The sequence below is a fragment of the Epinephelus fuscoguttatus genome, linkage group LG17 (genome assembly GCF_011397635.1).
Source record: "Epinephelus fuscoguttatus linkage group LG17, E.fuscoguttatus.final_Chr_v1".
Taxonomy (NCBI): domain Eukaryota; kingdom Metazoa; phylum Chordata; class Actinopteri; order Perciformes; family Serranidae; genus Epinephelus; species Epinephelus fuscoguttatus.
The window spans coordinates 5,634,618-5,652,755 of NC_064768.1; the positions used below are offsets into that span (position 1 = coordinate 5,634,618).

Genomic DNA, 18,138 nt, shown 5'->3' on the forward strand with positions numbered 1-18,138 from the left:
GTATAAGCAAAACTTTTGCCAGTCTGTACAATATCTTTGTGTTTGGGCCCCATGAGATTACGGCTGAATAAGAGGATATAGCAAATTATATTAAAATATATGAACACTGAAAATCATGTTATCTGCACTCCATTGATGATGGCTTGTGGTGCTCACCGTGCACATGCTTCCCTCAGGCTGAATATACTCAGAGCTGATTGAACTAATTCTGATCAACTGTTCTGGAACTGAAAACTCTGCTTTCCTGCTTTCTGGGCCTGGGGCTGGTATATAGTGGATGAACAGATATATCTGGATTGATGACTTGGTAGGTCTTGTATCTTGTTCCCTCTTTAGATCTTAATTTTTTTGATCATCTCTCTACGGTCACTCTGAATATGATCTTGTATCTCCATTATCTCAGACAAGTATAAGTTCATGACTTGAATGTCTTTTATCGTCATTTCTAAAACATACCACAAGGGGTCATCTAGCATGCCCTGACGCAGCTTCATCTTGGTCAAAAACCTGGCTTGCTTTTCCCTCACTAAAGCTTGCACTGAAGGGAGTCCTGCCTCTCACAGGCAGGATAGAGAGGTGTCGGGATCCCAAGTCGGGATTTCACCCCAGTCATGGAAAGAGACTCAACAGACTTTAAGGGTAACTTTTAACCAAGCCTGACACCCTTACAAAATAGCTGAAGAGAAAGCAGCCTCTGACACAAAATGGGGCATCATAGTTGGTGGATAAAAAGACAATAAACAGTGCTTTGTCTTCTCTTTTACATGTAGGGCAAGAGGTTCAGGCATTTCCATCAGCAGTAAAGACCCTCCAATATTATCATCATTTCACCCAGACGATGTAACTGTAAAATGTTAAAACGTTGCTTTTGACGTAGAATTATTAATGTTCCACTAAATCCATGAAGGTATACTTGAGATATGATGCAGGAGGGTATTAGAGCCAATAAAAGTATGAAACATTACTATTGCAATTTCTCCTAGGTTGAGCCCATTTTTGAGTTAGATTGACTGGACTATAGGTCAGTAGAATCATTTCACTGTTTCAGGGCTCTATTTCCACTGGCTTCTAACAAACACAGAGATCGTTTACACATTAAACACATGATTTTAAACAGGATTTTAGTCCGCAGTAAGTGACCAACTTTACAACAGATAAAAATATGTTTACAGCCTGGTACACAATTTGTTTTGGTCTCTGTAGCTAATTTCAACATAACTCACCTACTTACATTTTATTAAGGTTCAAAGTTATGCATATTTAACAGCGGGCCGCTTTGAGGGACAGGCTGTCAACTAATAGTGTTAGCTTCCCAGTCAGATCTACCCTTTGCTCCTCCACAGCCCCACCCTCTTGCTCAAATATGGTCACTTTTGGCTCCAAAAAACCAAAATGGCGACAGCAAAAATGCCGAACTCAAGGCTTCAAAACGGCAGTCCACAATCTGAAGGGTGGCATCGCAGTAGCAACCTTTCTTATTTTTACAGTCTGTGGTTCTAGTGTGGATGGAGACATTTTGTAAAACAAGGATTTTTTTTTTTTTTTAATAGAAGGGGAAAATATCTTTTTACGTGTAGACGAGACCTCAAACACTTGCTGTACCTTCTCTGTCGCCTCTCAGGTTACTATGGAGACGGTATGAATGACATCATCGTGTTTTCTTCCTGTTACCTGCCGCAGAATAGTCTGGAAAATTACCAGAATGTGATGGATAACCTGTTCAGGTAAAAGCAACACAAAATGCAGACCACAGATACGTTACTTCTGTATGTTATATTATGTGGTGGACATGTTAAAACTTACAATTCAATAACTCTGTGGTTAAACGTGGTTAAATTCAGGCAAAATTTGGCTATGGTCAAGGAAACTATAATAAGAAAGGTCAAGACGTCAGTGACAGGGTTCAAATTTTTCTGTAGAATTTGGTGTCAGTTCTTTTGAAGTCAACGGGGTGAGCATGGCAAAAATTGCACTATGACCTAATGATGGTCAACTCATGGCCCGCCAGCCAAATCTGCCCCCCTCAACCATATTCTAATTCTCAATGAAAATAAATTGATTCACACTAAGACTTTTTTGTAGTTTTAATGTAAGTAAGGTGCCAGAGTGCAGAAAAAGCATCAAAATGGAGCTTCTTTATCCCAAAAAGTGGAGAAGATCCCTACACTTCAGGTTGACGGTCGGCCATTGGTCAATGTCGGGCCATCAGCGAGCGTCTAATGCTCTAGTTTTTGTGGTGTGTCCTACAAAGTTGGTGCTAGTCAGCCCTTGTCAGCTTTTCAGCATGTTGAATCGGTGTCGGAGACAGCAGAGCCTGGCCGCAAGAGAAGTCTTGTGCTGACTCGAATGCTTCAAAGCTTCAATTGTTGCCATGGTAACTGATGTCAAAATCAGTATTCAGATGCTTACATATACATACATACATACATACATACATACATATGTATATATATATATATATATATATATATATATACATATGTATATTGTGTATATATGTATATATATATATATTTATATATATATATGCATTACCCCAAAAATCGCATTCATAAAGAAGGGGTTATACAACATTATTCATTAGACATCAACATTAATTATTATTATTATTTTTAGTTATTCTCAGACAAGGACATCTAACCTAAAGTGATAGTTCTGTGTCTCCAGTCAGTCACCAGCAGTCCAGCACCAATGAAACTGGAACAGTTTGACTACATAACTATACATTCACACCAAAAGCTGCCAGTGCTGCAAAATAGCAGTGCCACTGGTAAAATATTTGGCTCGCTCAATATTTTGCTCAAGACGTCAAATTTTGAACGTTTGATTATGCTTCTTTATTTATTTTATAAAGCAAGTTACTGGCTGTAGCACAGAAATATGACTTCGTGCATTTGCCTGAGTACAGAAACTTTCACGTTTGGACAATGAAAAGAGAATAAAAAGTCTAAATAGGTCTGACATTTAACATTAAACACACACAGCCTGTGTTGCGTTCAGGCGTTGTCACGTAAATAACAAATTCCAGCATTTCAATAGGCCGTAGCACAACACAGCAGCATGTCAAGTGGGACGAACCTGAACCGAATATGAGCAAAATTTTTTGATTTGTTATCCCCCCCCAAAGCTGTAAACCTAGGGGAAACACTGTCAGTGGTTTGGGTTCAAGTGCCTCCTGTGTGATTAGTTAAACTGAACACAAAGAAATTGTATAAGTATGTGCGCTTGTCCACACTTGTGTATCGATTCAACATGGAAGAAGACACTCTTGCAATTTGTGCTGCCGTGTGGTACCTGCGTGGATGTAGCCAAGTGTAGTAAATTTGCCAAGATGGCACATAATAAAACAATATTCACTTGTAGAAACAAATCTCACAAGACATATTAGCTATGTTTACATGGTGCATGATCAGAATAAAAATGCTTCATATAAACATGTCAACTGGAAGATTTTGATTCGTTTCGGCTCATTCGGAAAGAAATTGTGTTCTGATTGAGAGGAGTGGTTTATGCCGAACCTTATTCCGAACAGCATGTACACACTTATTCCGATTGTGACTTCTGTTTGGGGTAAAATTAATCTCACTGCGCATGTGTGCCCTATGTCAACGTGATGCATTTCCGCCTTTGCATTGTTTTGTGGCAAGCCGTGAGCTGGTCTGTTCCCAATACAACTTTCTTGCTCAAAACTTTAAAGAGAGCTGAGAATTGTTGAACGACTTCACGGTCGAAAGGCTAGAAACACCGAGTTATATAAACAAGTTCATGAAAAGCTGGAGGAAGTCGGAGTCCACCAAACCATCGACCAAATTAAAAATCACTGGAAAAGCTTGAAAGCTAGCTATTACAAAGCTAAAAGCCAGAACGGGAAAAGTGGTTCAGACCCCGCCAGTTTTCAATTCTTTTCTTCTGATGGATGAACTGATGGGCTTGGAGTAGACAGGGTTACGTTAAGGAGAAGAACTGTCAGAAACTAGGCTGGAGGTGAATGTATGAAAAAATTATTTTCTATTACAGGTTAATAAAAGAATTATCAAGCTGCCACAGCTGTCTGAGCAGCAATAGAACATATTATACAGTTGCAATCTACCTCCACTGTGTGAAAGGCGGTGTATTTACACAAAGTCCACAGACTGTTCTCTTTTTCTATGTGCATTACAAAACAGTGAAGCTCTGTGGACACATGTTCTGTTTTGCACTAACTGCACAAATGTTAAGTTTGCAGTTTTTCTTATGTACCTCAGAAAATATTTTTTTTTGCACTGCACTAGCACTTAAGAGTGCCAATAAGGGACACTTTATTTTACAAGAATGTATGGAGGTGTTTGGTCCATTAAAGAGCTCTAAAGTACTCTTGTATTTTTGCAGTTTTTAAAATATGATATTCTGTTAATCCAATACTATGCTTAACTGCATATAAAAGGGCTTTGAGAACAAACTCAAAATTATATCACAAGTATCTTCTCAGTGCTTCATAAACATGTGACAAACCTGACAGACGAAATCTTACTATATTATGATGAAAACTCTGTCTGTGTGTGTGTGTCTGTTCCACGTTTTTCTCCTCACTGACTTGGTCAATCCATGTGAAATTTGGCACAGTGGTAGAGGGTCATGGGAGGATGCGAATGAAGCAATATTACATCAATTGGCCAAAGGAGGGCCTAAGAACCCATAACTTGCGGTTATATAGATTTTCCGCCATTTTGAATTTTTTGAAAAACACTTAAAATCGATCTCTTCCTAGGAAGTTTGACCAATCTGCATGAAACTCGGTGAACATAATCTAGGGACCAATATCTAAAGTTCCCTCTTGGCAAAAGTTGGAAAACTTACTAAAACTGAGCTTCTATAAGGCAATGAATATTGCGGAGGGCGTGGCTCATCACATAAAGGTGTATAACATCTCAAGGGTTTCACCGATCACCACGCAACTTTGTAGGCATATGACCACACATAATCTGAGGGGACCCCTCCATTATTGAGCCCATCAAACAAAATGGGGGCGCTAGAGAGCTAATTTCTTATCTAGGCCTAACCGCCATGTTGATTTTTACTAAACTTGGTAGATATGTATAACAGGATGCCTCAAGGTGACTGGAGAAATTTAATTCTAATTGGCAACTGGGTGGCACTATAACAACAGAAAAATGCTTAAAATTGGCTAAAATGCGACCGATCGCTGTGGCTCCCCCTGTGGACGAATGGCTTGGGTTTTTTTCTAATTTTTGGTATGACTAAGTCATGGTATGGTATGCTGTACAGTCATTCTACCAGTGCACCCCTCTTGTAAGTCAATACAACATATAAACATTTTAACTATCTGCCTTTCAACGTGCTACCTCAACTACTAATGTACAGTTTTAGCCCACTAACTATCCCACTATTGGCAATGGTACTACTGTACTTTCAATAAAGCAATGGTACTATCAAATTCACAAAAACTCTCTCTGAATACATTGCTCTTCTTAATGGGTTCAGTTGACTATTTAATCTGCAATTTCCTATGACCTGTATCCCAAACACACACCATGTGAAACTGTACGTGGGCAACTGTGCACTCAATGGGTATGGACTAGTAATCTACTAACCTGTAAAATTAGGACAATCAGGACTGCTCTGACACAAATGCATCAACATTTAAAATCAACAGTAGAATAGCTTTAGTTGATCACTTATTAAAGGTGCTGTTAAGTTTTAATGGTATAGAATTATAGCTCCACATTGTGCGCTCAACACTACAGGTGCATCTGAAAAAATTAGAATATCGTGGAAAAAGTTCAATGTTTTTTGTAAGATATTTTAGAAAGTAAAAAATAAAATTATGTTAATATTTCCAAGGTGTCTGAAAATATTTACATATTTATTTTTCACTGCCTGAAATAACTGACCAAAAAATATTGAACTCTTTAACAATATTCTCATTTATTGCAATGTGCCATTAGTGTTTGGTCAGTAATTTGAGTTTCTCTTATGAATACTCTAAACAGAAAACACTTGTTTTTACTAGTCGTTGCCCTGTACAGGGTGGGAACTGGGTGACCATACATGCTGTCAACGCCTCTTTTGCACGGTTTCCACCACTACTGCACTGAAGATTCACTGGCTGGTTAGGCTGAGGGCAGATGTTTGCACAGTCACGAGCCTCTTCCAACCAGCTGCTGTTGCCATAATCCCTCTCCCTCTGGCAGAAGTTGTGGAGTGCGCAACAGGTGGCAATCATGGTTGGTGCAAAACTGAAATGAAAGTCACTTCTTTTTAGAAGAACTCTCCACCTCGACTTTAGCAACCAGGTCATCTTTACCCCCACCCTGACTGAGCTGAGGTAAACATTAAAGGACTCCTGTTGAGGAGTCAGACGGGGAGAGTTGGGGTATCCTTTAATGAGCCAGTTAAGAAGGGGGTAGGCTGGGTCACCAACGATTAGGAGATTGATATCCTTTCCTTCAGTGTTCCTCACACACTATAAAAAAGAGGACATGTAATTATTTAGAGTTCAACTTTTTATTTGTATAAAGGCATTTACACTATTGTGATTCCATATTTTTTCACTTCATACTTAAGCTCAAATGAAACAAGACAAATAAGGGTTTACACAAGCACAGAGATTTATTGAAATATAGTTAATATACACATTGCAAGAAAGTATCTCCACTTCACAAGCTGAAAATACAATATTTACTAGCTACTAGTCACCTCGTCTGGGGCTATATATCTCTCCATCAAAGTGCGTAACTTCATGAAAGACAGTCATGTCATGCGGAAGTTTTGCTTCCACTCCTGACTGATGAACTCCGTGAGTGCCACCCGCTCCCACCAGTCTTTACTTCTAACCTTCATCCACTGGCTTCTGGTCTTTGGTGGAGGAGGGGGCAGCAGCACTAAACTTGGAGGGATGTTCATTTCCTTCCGCTCTCTCCTTCTGTAACGCAGGAGCAGTATGCATTGCTGAGCCCTAGTTTGATCATGGAGAACAATAGAAACAAAAGTACAGCTTTAAGAACCTGGCGCAGGTCCATTCTGAGTGCTGAGTTTTAAGTGCAGGGAAAAGCCATGGATGTATAAAGAGAACAGGGAAAAGGGAAAAAGGGAAAAGCGCAAAAGAGTTAAGTGGAGCAGCATCAAGGTTTGTTTACAGCACAGATGGAAGTACCACTTCTTCTATGGTTATTTTAGGGAAATTAGACAACTCTGCGCATGTCAAAATGCTGCTATTCTGAATAAAGCTTGGTGCATGTATACACACGTCATGATCAGATTATTTGATTTAGCGCCCATATAAACAATGGATTCTGAATTTCCAATCCCTCAAATTTTTAATCTGATTAAGAAATTTTGCACATGTAAACATAGCTAGTGTGTATTAAGGGTTATCATGTCCACCTCATCCGAAACTGGGGGCTGCTGAGAGGAATATTGGATTTCTCTGTAACGCCAACTTTTTAGCGCATTAGCCAACGTTAGCTTCGATAGCAAAACAATCTTGTAGAAACTGTTGGCATAGTCCTGTGACATCATCTATCCACTGAGTGAGAGCATACGGGTCAGCCAGTCTAGTCCTGTTGGTCAGTGTTTACTTATTCAAGTAACACTCGCGGCCCCGGAGAGTGAGTGACATGGTGCATTGGTAAATTCAGTCTGACACTACACTAAAATGAGAGCTCTGTTGGTCGAAGAAATGGAGTGTTATATTTCTACATAAATTAATGAACATTTAAGTTAATCACACATTCACTCTGCTGCTCCTTCTTACCAGACAGAGAGCCCAGAGTGTGCTCTGCTGCTCAGAGAATGCAGTGCTCTGGATAAATAAACGGTACATTCAGACAGCGCTCTGAATTTGCAAACTGTCCAGTTTGTGTCAGCGTGCACTCCGACACTCAGAGTACATATTTCCAAACGCACCCTATTCAGAGAGACTCATATCATCTTCCTCCATTGTCTAAAACAAGCCAACAGAACTTATAATATCTGTTTTGGAGCTTAGCTGTTTTGCCTCCAGCTAAGCTCCGCCCACCAAAGGCAATTTGGGGGGCACTATTCCAGCCGGATAAACAGTGATGCCTTGATGAAAAAAACAACTGGTTTTGTTGGTGTGCAGCTCAGCAGGTGTCTCTCCTCGGTGTCACACCATCCACCATTCCCTCCAAAAAGTCAGCTCATACACTTTGTCACTTCAGAAACACTGATACATGTATGAAATGTACAAATGTAACATATCTGTGGTTTTCTTGGCGTGAATGAAAAATTCAGAGGATCATCAAAGTGATACGGGTTCATCCTGAGGGGAACTATGAACCAGAACTCACATGTCGGTCTGTCTGTCTGCAGGTATGTGGTGGGAACTCTGGATCTGATGGTTGCAGAAAACTATGTGATTGTGTATCTTTGTGCCGGAGGGCAGAAAGACAAACTGCCAGGAATCAGTTGGCTGAGGGAGTGTTACACCACCATCAACAGGAGGTACAGCCCATTTTTTCTTTCTTTCTTTCTTTCTTTCTTACTTTCTTTCTTTCTTCCTTAAAACAGTGTGATCAGGGTGAGTGCGTAGTGATGGGTGGGGACTGGAGCTGTACCATCAACTTCACATTGGACAGGACAGGAACCTCATTTACATTCATCCACTTCCTTATCACAGGTCATCTCAGAATCAGCTGTAGTAGATGTGTGGAGGGTCAAACATCCCCAGGACAGGCAGTTTACATGGATTAAGGTGTCAGGCGGTAGGATGAGTGCAGCGAGGTTGGAGAGGGTTTATATATCACAGAGTTTCACTAACAGACTTTCTAACAGCTACATTTACCCTGTGCGTTTCACTGACCATCACTTACTCACCTTAGATGTCTATGTCTCACTGACCAGTAAAAGCAGCTCATACTGGCATTTTAACATCAGGCTGCTTCAGGACAACAATTTCTGTCAGAAGTTTGAGACATTCTGGGGACTTTGGAGGGAAAAGAAGGGGGGCCTGCCTCCTGTCGCCATGCAGTCCTCTCACCTCTGCAAAAAAAGTGAGATTTGGCCCTTCTTAAGAACTGGAGACCATTGCCTTTGCTGTGTGTGGACTATAAACTCCTCTCCAAAGTGCTTTCAAACAAGCTGAACAACTTTATTAATTCACAGGGACCAGTCATATTGTGTACTGGACAGATCCATCATGGTCAATCTCCTCCTCATGAGGGACTTATTTGATGTCTGCAAGCTGTACAATATTGATGTTGGGGTCATTTCATTAGACTGAGAAAAAGCTTTTGACAGGGCTGAACATAATTTTCTTTTTTCCACTTTGAGAGCTTTTGGTTTTGGAGAGGGTTTTATGTCTTTGTTGAGGTTGCTCTATAAGGACGCCTTTTGTTTGCAGAAGGCAGGTGGTGGGCTGAGCTGTCCAGTGCAGGCTCAGACAGGCATTAGGCAGGGGAGTCCTGTCTTTGGATTGCTGTACTCTTTAGCCATTGAACCACTGTTAAGCAGGTTGAGATTTAGGCTGTCAGGTGTTATGCTACCAGGTTTGCTACAGCGCCCCTCATTGGTTGTAATCTCCCTATGTGGATGACATTAATGTTTCTGTGGGAGACCAGAGGAATGTGGCTCTCCTGGTTGGCAGTTCAGAGTTATATGAGAGGGCATCTTCAGCAAAGGTAATCTGGGGGAAGGGTGAGGGTTTGCTGGTACGGCAATGGACAGATAGGGGGATTCCTCAAGTACCAGGAAATCTCGGCTGGGTTTGGCAGGGCATGAAGGTATTGGGGATTTTTCTGGTAACTGAGGAGTTTCAGAGGCAGAACTGGGAGGGTGCTGTGGAGAGAGTGTGTGCCACGCTGTCTAAATGGAAATGCCTGCTGCCACAGCTTTCCTTCAGGGGCAGGGTCTTGAACTTGGTTACCTCGACTCTTTGGCACAGACTTATAGTCCTGCCTCCACCAAGAGGCCTGATCGAAGAGGTTCAGAGGGCAGTTTTGGACTCTTTCTGGTCAGGGCAGCGCTGGTTGCGTTCGTTGGTGCTATACCTGACAGTGCACGAGGGAGGACAGGGCCTTGTGGACATCACATCTCATATTGCAGCCTTCAGACTGCAGACTCCTCAAAAACTGTTATACAGCTTCGGCCTGTCTTGGATGGACACTGCCTGTCTGCTGCTGAGGAGAGCTGAATGCATAGGACTGGACAAACACCTCTTCCTGTTCCAGCCCCAGTCTATAGACTTGACTGGTCTGACACCTTTTCACCAGTCTGTTTTACAGGCATGGCAGGCCTTGTCATTCCACCGAAAGGCTGTGGCTCTTTGAGGAGCCCCTTTTTGGAACCAGTTACATCTCTTCTCAGGTCCTGTCATCTGTTAGCCTGAGATCCAGACTGAGAGAGGAGTGTTTGCCATAGCCACCGACAGATATCTGGTGCAACTTGATCCTGGCACAGGGAACAGTTGTCCTTTCTGTCTGTTTAGACAGCTACAGGACTGGTTTTAGGGTTTAGGGGAACATTTGTCATTTCCACTTTTCATTTACGGTCTGCAGCACGCAGCAAAGAAAAGAGCCACACATATATTGATGCGTCAAGATGGCGCCCCCAGTGCGGACGCCTGTTACAGCAACTCCTGCTCACGGAGTTTTTTCAGTTAGCTAGCTAGCACGTATGTTCTGTTTTGTTATGGAGACGAAGATTGCTGTCTTTATAGCGGTCTTTCTCCCATTTTGCTATGGATATGATCGTGTGCAGGGACCCGGCGCCCAGCCGTGCCTCCATTGTTTACACCCGGGACCAGCTGTTAGCGCTGCGTTACACCGCGGTGCGGCCCGAGGAGAGGCACGACATTCCCGGCTAGCTGTGGAGAAGGAGACGGGGATGTCGCGCCGGAGTGCAGCGCCGACAACGGAGGAGACGGTACATACCTGTCCTCCCGTCCGTCGAACGTAAGATCGCTCCCCAACAAGATGGACGAGCTGTCGGCGCTGACTCGCCATCAGAGGGAGTACCGGCAGAGCAGCGTGCTGGTGTTACCGAGACATGGCTGAACGCGGAAGTACCGGACACGATCGCCGCGCTGGACGGATTCCAGCTCATCAGACACGAAGGGACAGCGGACAGCGGTAAGAGGAAAGGAGGAGGGCTGGCTGTGTTTTTGAATGATAGATGGTGTAACTCTGGGCACATCACTATCAAGGAACAGCATTGCTGCAGGGACATTGAGCTGCTGGCTGTTGGCATGAGACCGTATTATCTACCCAGGGAGTCTTCTCATGTCATTGTGGTAGCGGTGTATGCCCCCCGTCTGCAAAGGCTGAGTCTGCTTGTGACATTCTCCACTCTGTTACAAGTAGGCTGCAGACACAGCACCCTCAGGCCCTCCTTCTGATCTCTGGGAACTTCAACCACGCCTGTCCATCCACCACCCTGCCCACCTTCACCCAGTATGTTTCCTGCCACACCAGAGACAATAAAACACTGGATTTATTTTATGCCAACACCAAGGAGGCATACCACTCATCCCCCTGCCCCCCCTGGGAAGAGCTGATCACAACTGGTTCATCTTCTGCCTGTCTACAGACCTCTGGTGCAGAGAGAACCAGCAACCACCCGCACTGTGAAAAGATGGTCTGAGGAGGCCCTGAAAGACTGCTTCGAGGCTACTGTGTGGGAGGTACTCAGTGATTCCCATGGAGAGGACATTGACAGTATGACATCATGCGTTACGGACTACATAAACTTCTGTGTGGAAAGCACCATACCCACCAGGACTGTACACTGCTTCTCCAACACCAAACCCTGGATTACTCCAGAGTTAAAAACTCTCCTGTAGGAGAAGCGGAGAGCTTTTAACTCTGGAAATAAGGAGGAGCTGAAGGCCGTGCAGAAGGAGCTACGAAGAAACATCAGGTGGGGAAAGGAAGGATATAAAAAGAAGATGGAGGAACAGCTGCAGCAGAACAACATCAGCGGAGTCTGGAGAGGTCTGAAAACCATCTCAGGACACAAACAACCAGACTCCCAGGCCAGAGGCGACCAGAAGTGGGCGAATGATCTGAATCTGTTCTTCAATAGATTTGATCAGTCTGCCCTTCCCCTGGCCCAGACATCACGGCTGCAACCCCTCACCTCATCACCTCCACCCTCCAGCACACAGGTCCCCTGCTCCAGCTTGTCCTTCACTACCTGTCAGGTGAGAGATCAGCTGAGGAAGATAAAGACGAGGAAGGCTGTGGGTCCAGACGGCATCAGCTCCAGGCTCCTGAAGTCCTGTGCAGACCAGCTGTGCAGGATAGTTGAAACCATCTTCAACCTGAGCCTGAGGCTGGGGAGAGTACCACAGCTGTGGAAGACATCCTGCGTGGTACCTGTGCCCAAGACTCCGCACCCTAAGGACTTCAGCAGCTTCAGACCGGTGGCATTAACATCGCACCTCATGAAGACTCTGGAGCGCCTGGTCCTGTCTCGTCTCCGCCCCGCAGTAGGCCCTTCAATGGACCCGTTGCAATTTGCCTACCAGCCTGGCACTGGGGTGGATGACGCCGTCATCTTCCTCCTGCATAAAGCTCTTTCCCACCTGGAGAAGCCCGGAAGCTCTGTGAGAATCATGTTCTTTGATTTCTCCAGCGCTTTCAACACCATACAGCCTGCGCTTCTGAGGGACAAACTGGAGCACATAGGGGTGGCTAATCACCTCACATCCTGGATCCTGGCCTACCTCACGGACCGGCCACAGTATGTCAGGACCCAGGATTGTGTATCGGACTTGGTTGCCTGCAGTACGGGGGCCCTGCAGGGGACGGTGCTGGCACCGTTCCTCTTCACCCTCTACACTGCAGACTTTTCATACCACACCCCCACCTGTCATCTGCAGAAGTTCTCTGACAACTCTGCCATCGTCGGCCTCATCACAGATGGGGACGACAGGGAGTACAGAGAACTGAGCCAGGACTTTGTGGACTGGTGCCTGAGGAACCACCTTCAGATCAATGCGGAGAAAACCAAAGAGCTGATGGTGGATTTCAGCAGGCACAGACTCCTCCCCCAACACCGGTGAACATCCAGGGAAAGGACATTGAGATGGTGACATCTTACAAGTACCTGGGTGTTCATCTTAACAATAAATTGGGCTGGACTAATCACATTAACAGCACTACACAAGAAAGGCCAAAGCAGACTCTACCTGCTGAGGCGGCTCAGATCTTTTGGAGTGCAGGGGGCGCTCCTGAAGACCTTCTTTGACACTGTGGTGGCATCAGCCATCTTTTACGGAGTAGTCTGCTGGGGCAGCAGCGTCTCAGCTGCAGATAGGAAGAGACTGGACAAGATGATGAAGAAGGCCAGCTCTGTCCTGGGATGCTCTCTGGACTCTGTGCAGGTGGTGGGAGAAAGGAAGATGACAACCAAGCTGTCATCTCTGAGGACTAATGACTCCCATCCTCTGCAGGAGGAGATAAAAGCTCTGGAGAGCTCCTTCAGCGATAGACTGATTCACCCAAAGTGTGTGAAGGAACGCTATTGCAGGTCCTTCCTGCCTGCTGCTGTCAGGCTACATAACCAGCACTGCTCACAGTAGACTGGACCATGGACACTTTATTGACACTATGGACACTTTATGGACACCACAGCTGTCTGCTGTTTTGCACATACAATCACTTGCACCTTATCCACTGGTCATTTTCATTCACTGCTGCTCATTATTATCCACTTCCTATTATTTTTATTATTATTATTATTATTGTCATGACCTGGCTCAAAGCCATGACAAAAACGAGGAGACGTACGGTTGTGAAAGTAAAATGAAATGATTTTATTACAAACAATATAAACTTAGGTAATTGGCAACATAATCAAATACTAACTGAACTAACAAATAAACTAACTAAACCACAACATAATGCGTCGAGGAATCACGGGTGCAGTGATGCAGCCGCACCAGGGGTCCGTTTCACAAAGCAGGTTTAGTGAAAACTCAGAGTCTGTTAACCTTGAAATGAGGGAAACTCTGAGTTTTCCGTTTCAAAAAGGGAGGTAACTCAAACCAGAGAAAGAGGGGTACCTCTAGCCTGTTTCAGAGAGAGAGGTAACTTAAGCTCTCGGTCAGTTACCGTAGTAACAGACTCTATGAACCTAACCTGGTCGGGACCATGTTTTCTCAAAGAACCGAGGAACCTCGAGTTTCTCTCTGTCTCCGCCCTCTTTCAGAGCCACACACTCCATTTGATTTCCTCATTCATTCAGTCAGCAGGCGAGTTTTGCCGTAGCCTACTTCTGCCGTCTGTCATTTTAAAAAATCATTTAAAAAAATCAGAGTCAGTATGTGTCGACTTTTTTCACTAACATGGCATGTCCTTTTGATAACGATCCCGTGGATGAAGAAGCAGCATTACTGCACAGAGAATTAAATATTCGTCGGGAGATGGTTATCAGACCACGCATAGATGTTTTAGCATTTCCAGACAATTATATTTTTGAGCTGTACTGTTTCACGTCACAGTCCATCATCTACACACACAACCTAATCCGTCCTTACATTTGCAACATTACCAGTCGTAGTCATGCTCTCACATCCCAGCAGATATTGTGTGTTGCGCGTTTCTTTGCAAATGGAAGTTTTTTGTACAATGTCGGAGATGCTGAGCACTTGAGTAAGGCAACTGTATGCAGGGCGGTCAGAAAAGTGTGCTTGTTTTACGGGCATCTGCCTTCTTTCTGTTGGCTGAGTAGAAGTCTGTGTTAGTTTAAATAGGCTTAATAATTTAACAGAAAATGATATAGATGAGAACACATTTATGTGTGTGAAAACAGCATTATGTTGGGGATAAAACAACTGCACAGTCAAACAGCCACTTAATATTTACTTTACAATGTAAAACATGATCAAAATGAGGTACCCCCATGAGATTATGCCGAGGTCTTACCTGTTTGAACAATGGTTTTATACTTCATCCTAAACTGCTGCCAAGTGCGCTTCTCCCCCGCGGGATTGCACCTAAATGAAATAAATTAATAGGCTACCATTCAAGACCCGAGCAGCAATGTTCTCCCACGCCGTCTCCCTCTCTTTTGCAGCTGCAGCGGTGTTGCACTTCTTTTTGAAAACGTGTGCAAACTCGCCGTATGAGCGCATTAAGATTTCTAATTCTAGTGGGGTGAAAAACGCAGCCCTCTTCCGCATTGCCATGGTGACTCGTCAAATCGGGGCTCCATTGATGCTGGCTTTTTATAGTTGTGGTGCACGCGCTTAACTCCAAGTGAAACTACTCCGAGTTGATTAAATTGATTTAAATCAGCTGTTCTGGAACTGGAAACTCAGAGTTTCCTATCTCAGAGTAGATCAACTCAGAGTTCAGTATTAGACTCAGAGTTTGTTAAACCTGCTTTGTGAAACGGACCCCAGGTAGGTCACGGAGCAGAGCAGAGAAGGGAAGAGCAGCCAGCAATGTGAGGAGCAGTGCCAACTCTTATACACCTGTGGACTGGCCAAATCCACCCAGGTGTGGCAAGCCCCACCTACGACCTACAGGGAAAGACAAGACAACACAAAAGAGGGAACACAGAACACAACAGCAGGCCCTAGAGGCAGGAGGCCGTCACATTATTATTATTATTATTATTATTATTATTATTATTATTATTATTATTTATCGCCGTCTCTTGTATTTTTGTACTTATTTGCATGCCTAGTTATTTAAGTTTTTTAAGTTTAAATTTGAAATCTTTAATCTGACTCTTTTCTCATTGACTGCTGTAACACTGGAATTTCTCAATTACGGGATCAATAAAGGTGTATCTTATCTTATCTTATTCATTAATTACCTTTCAGGGTTGGCCAAGCTAGCTGGAAACAAAGAACAACCGTGTGAGGGGTCAGGGGTCACAGGATGTAGTTTTTTCTTTTTACGGCCTGATGGACACTTTTATCAACATTTGGGGGATGCAGGAGGTGTTTTGTTCTGTGCGGGAGAACTCCTTGGTTCTCAACTTCTGATACGGTCCTGATGTGGTTTTGCTGGTGTTCTGGTGTTTTTCTGTATTTTTTGCTGCTGTAGTTTTTTTTAAAGTCTATTTTGTAGTTCCCATAAAATGGCTGTGTAACCAGGAGTAACAAAATCAAATCTTCCTTCTTTTCTTTCTTTGTCTTTCTTCCCTTCCATCCATCTTTTCTTCCTTTCTTTCATTCCATCCTTCCTTTTTTCTATCCTTTCTTTCTTCCTTTATTTTCTTCCTTTCTTTCCCTCCTTCCATCCTTTCTTTCTTTCTTTCTTTCTTTCTTTCTTTCTTTCTTTCTTTCCATCCTTCCTTTTTTCCTACCATCCTTCCTTCCATCCTTTCTTCCTTTCTTTTCTTCCCTCCTTCCTTTCCTTCTTTCCTTCCTTCTATCTTTTCTTTCTTTCTTTCTTTCTTTCTTTCTTTCTTTCTTTCTTTCTCCCCTGTCAGGTGTTGTTTCAGTCTCTGTCCAGTAGGGGGAGTTAGATCTTCACTGATTTTTTTCCCCCTTCCTCAGTTCTGACCGTAAAACATGATTCAAACATTTGGCCTCAAAGTGCTACAAAATACAAAAATATGAACAAATGTGTGTCATCACATTTTTCTAATTTATTGAATTTAATGAAGATGTAAAAGAGCCTCAGTTTATCATCTACATAAAGTGAGCACAGTGATATCTGATGCCAGGCTGTGTTGACGTGTTGAAGCAAAATAAAGAGTTTTTTAGGACTGAGAGTATAACTATACAGGGCAGCAGAGGAGGAAGCACTTCATTCAAAATGCCACTTAAGTAAAAGTACAGATGTATTATCAGCTAATTAAAATACCAAAGTAAAAGTACTCATTGTGCAGAATGTGTCTATGTGATATCATTATGGAGTATTGATATGTTTTTTTTTTTTTTTTATCACCAATGACTTCATGTAAAGAGAATTTTAATGCTGAAGTTTGTTGGAAGTAAATGGAGACAATTATGTGTTTTTTTTCTAATGTAAAAAGTAAGAATCGAATAAATGTAGTGGAAGTATAAAGTAAAGTACTCAGTTTGCAGTAATAAATCAGGTACTGTATATGTGTGTGTGTGTGTGTGTGTGTGTGTGTGTGTGTGTGTGTGTGTGTGTGTGTGTGCGTGCACTTGTGTGTCTGTGTGTGCAGGTTGAGGAAGAACCTGAAGGGTTTCTACGTGGTTCATCCCACCTGGTACATCAAAGCCCTCATCACCATCATCAAACCCTTCATCAGGTCTGCTGCCCCCTCTTCCATCTCCTCTTCCTCCTCTTCGTCAGTCTCTGTCAGCAGCCTAGTCGCTAGAACAAAATGTTGGCATTGTCTGTTACATTTGTGCGCTCCTGTGTATCATATCAGTATTTCTAAACTGATGTAGTATATGAGCTGACTTCGTCATCAGGAGGTGGAGGGGATGGCGTATGGTGTCACACCTAAGAGAGACGCCTGCGAAGCTGCAGACCACTGTTCAACATCAACAAATGACAAAACCAGTTATTTTGTAGTGAAAGATCACAATGTTTCCAGCCAGACTCCACTCGTATAGCACTCTTCCTTTCTCTTGACCCCTCAAAGCGCAGTCATTTACACGCAGTCATACACTAACGAAACAGCCATCAGGAGCAATTTGGGGTTCAGTATCCTGCCCCAAGCATACTTTGACATGCTGACAGGAGGAGCCGGGGATCGGACGACCTACTCTGACTCCTGAGCCACAGCTGCCCGTGATTGTGACCCCAAACTGGGAATTTAAGCCAAAACATGATCTTTTCCTAAACATGACTAGGTGGTTTTGTAGCTTTTGCAGAAACTTACAATACAGACATTTACTCTGACCACTGGGTGACAAATCAAACCAAACTAACGTTCTCAAAATTCCCCCCCCCCCCCCAGCTCTAAGTTCAGCAGGAAGCTCCAGTTCGTCAGCAGCCTCCAGGATCTCTCTCACTTTATCCCCACTGAGCACGTGCAGATCCCAGATTGTGTCACACAGTAAGTGTATAGATCTAAAAGTACAGTTCATCACCCAAACGGTCACAACAAAGGGAGAGAAAACAAGTTGATCCAAGTATAAAACAGAAGAGGAAGAATTTAAAACACATGTGACACACAAATCCATAATGAGAAACTGACTCACTATTGTTTCTTTGAATTTCTTTACACTAAAATGAGAAATGG

The 18,138-nt window shown here is 43.3% G+C and overlaps 1 protein-coding gene across 6 annotated transcripts in view; it reads left to right on the top strand.

The window, feature by feature from the left end:
- Positions 1-18,138, top strand: part of LOC125904276 (BCL2/adenovirus E1B 19 kDa protein-interacting protein 2-like) — a 37,506-nt gene that overhangs the window by 14,492 nt on the left and 4,876 nt on the right. For all 6 annotated transcript variants that reach the window (XM_049601598.1, XM_049601600.1, XM_049601603.1 and 3 more), the window contains 4 exons: positions 1,622-1,724; positions 8,332-8,463; positions 17,110-17,196; positions 17,854-17,952. In XM_049601598.1, coding sequence (XP_049457555.1) covers positions 1,622-1,724; positions 8,332-8,463; positions 17,110-17,196; positions 17,854-17,952 — 421 coding nt within the window. The remainder of the gene's footprint in view (positions 1-1,621; positions 1,725-8,331; positions 8,464-17,109; positions 17,197-17,853; positions 17,953-18,138) is intronic.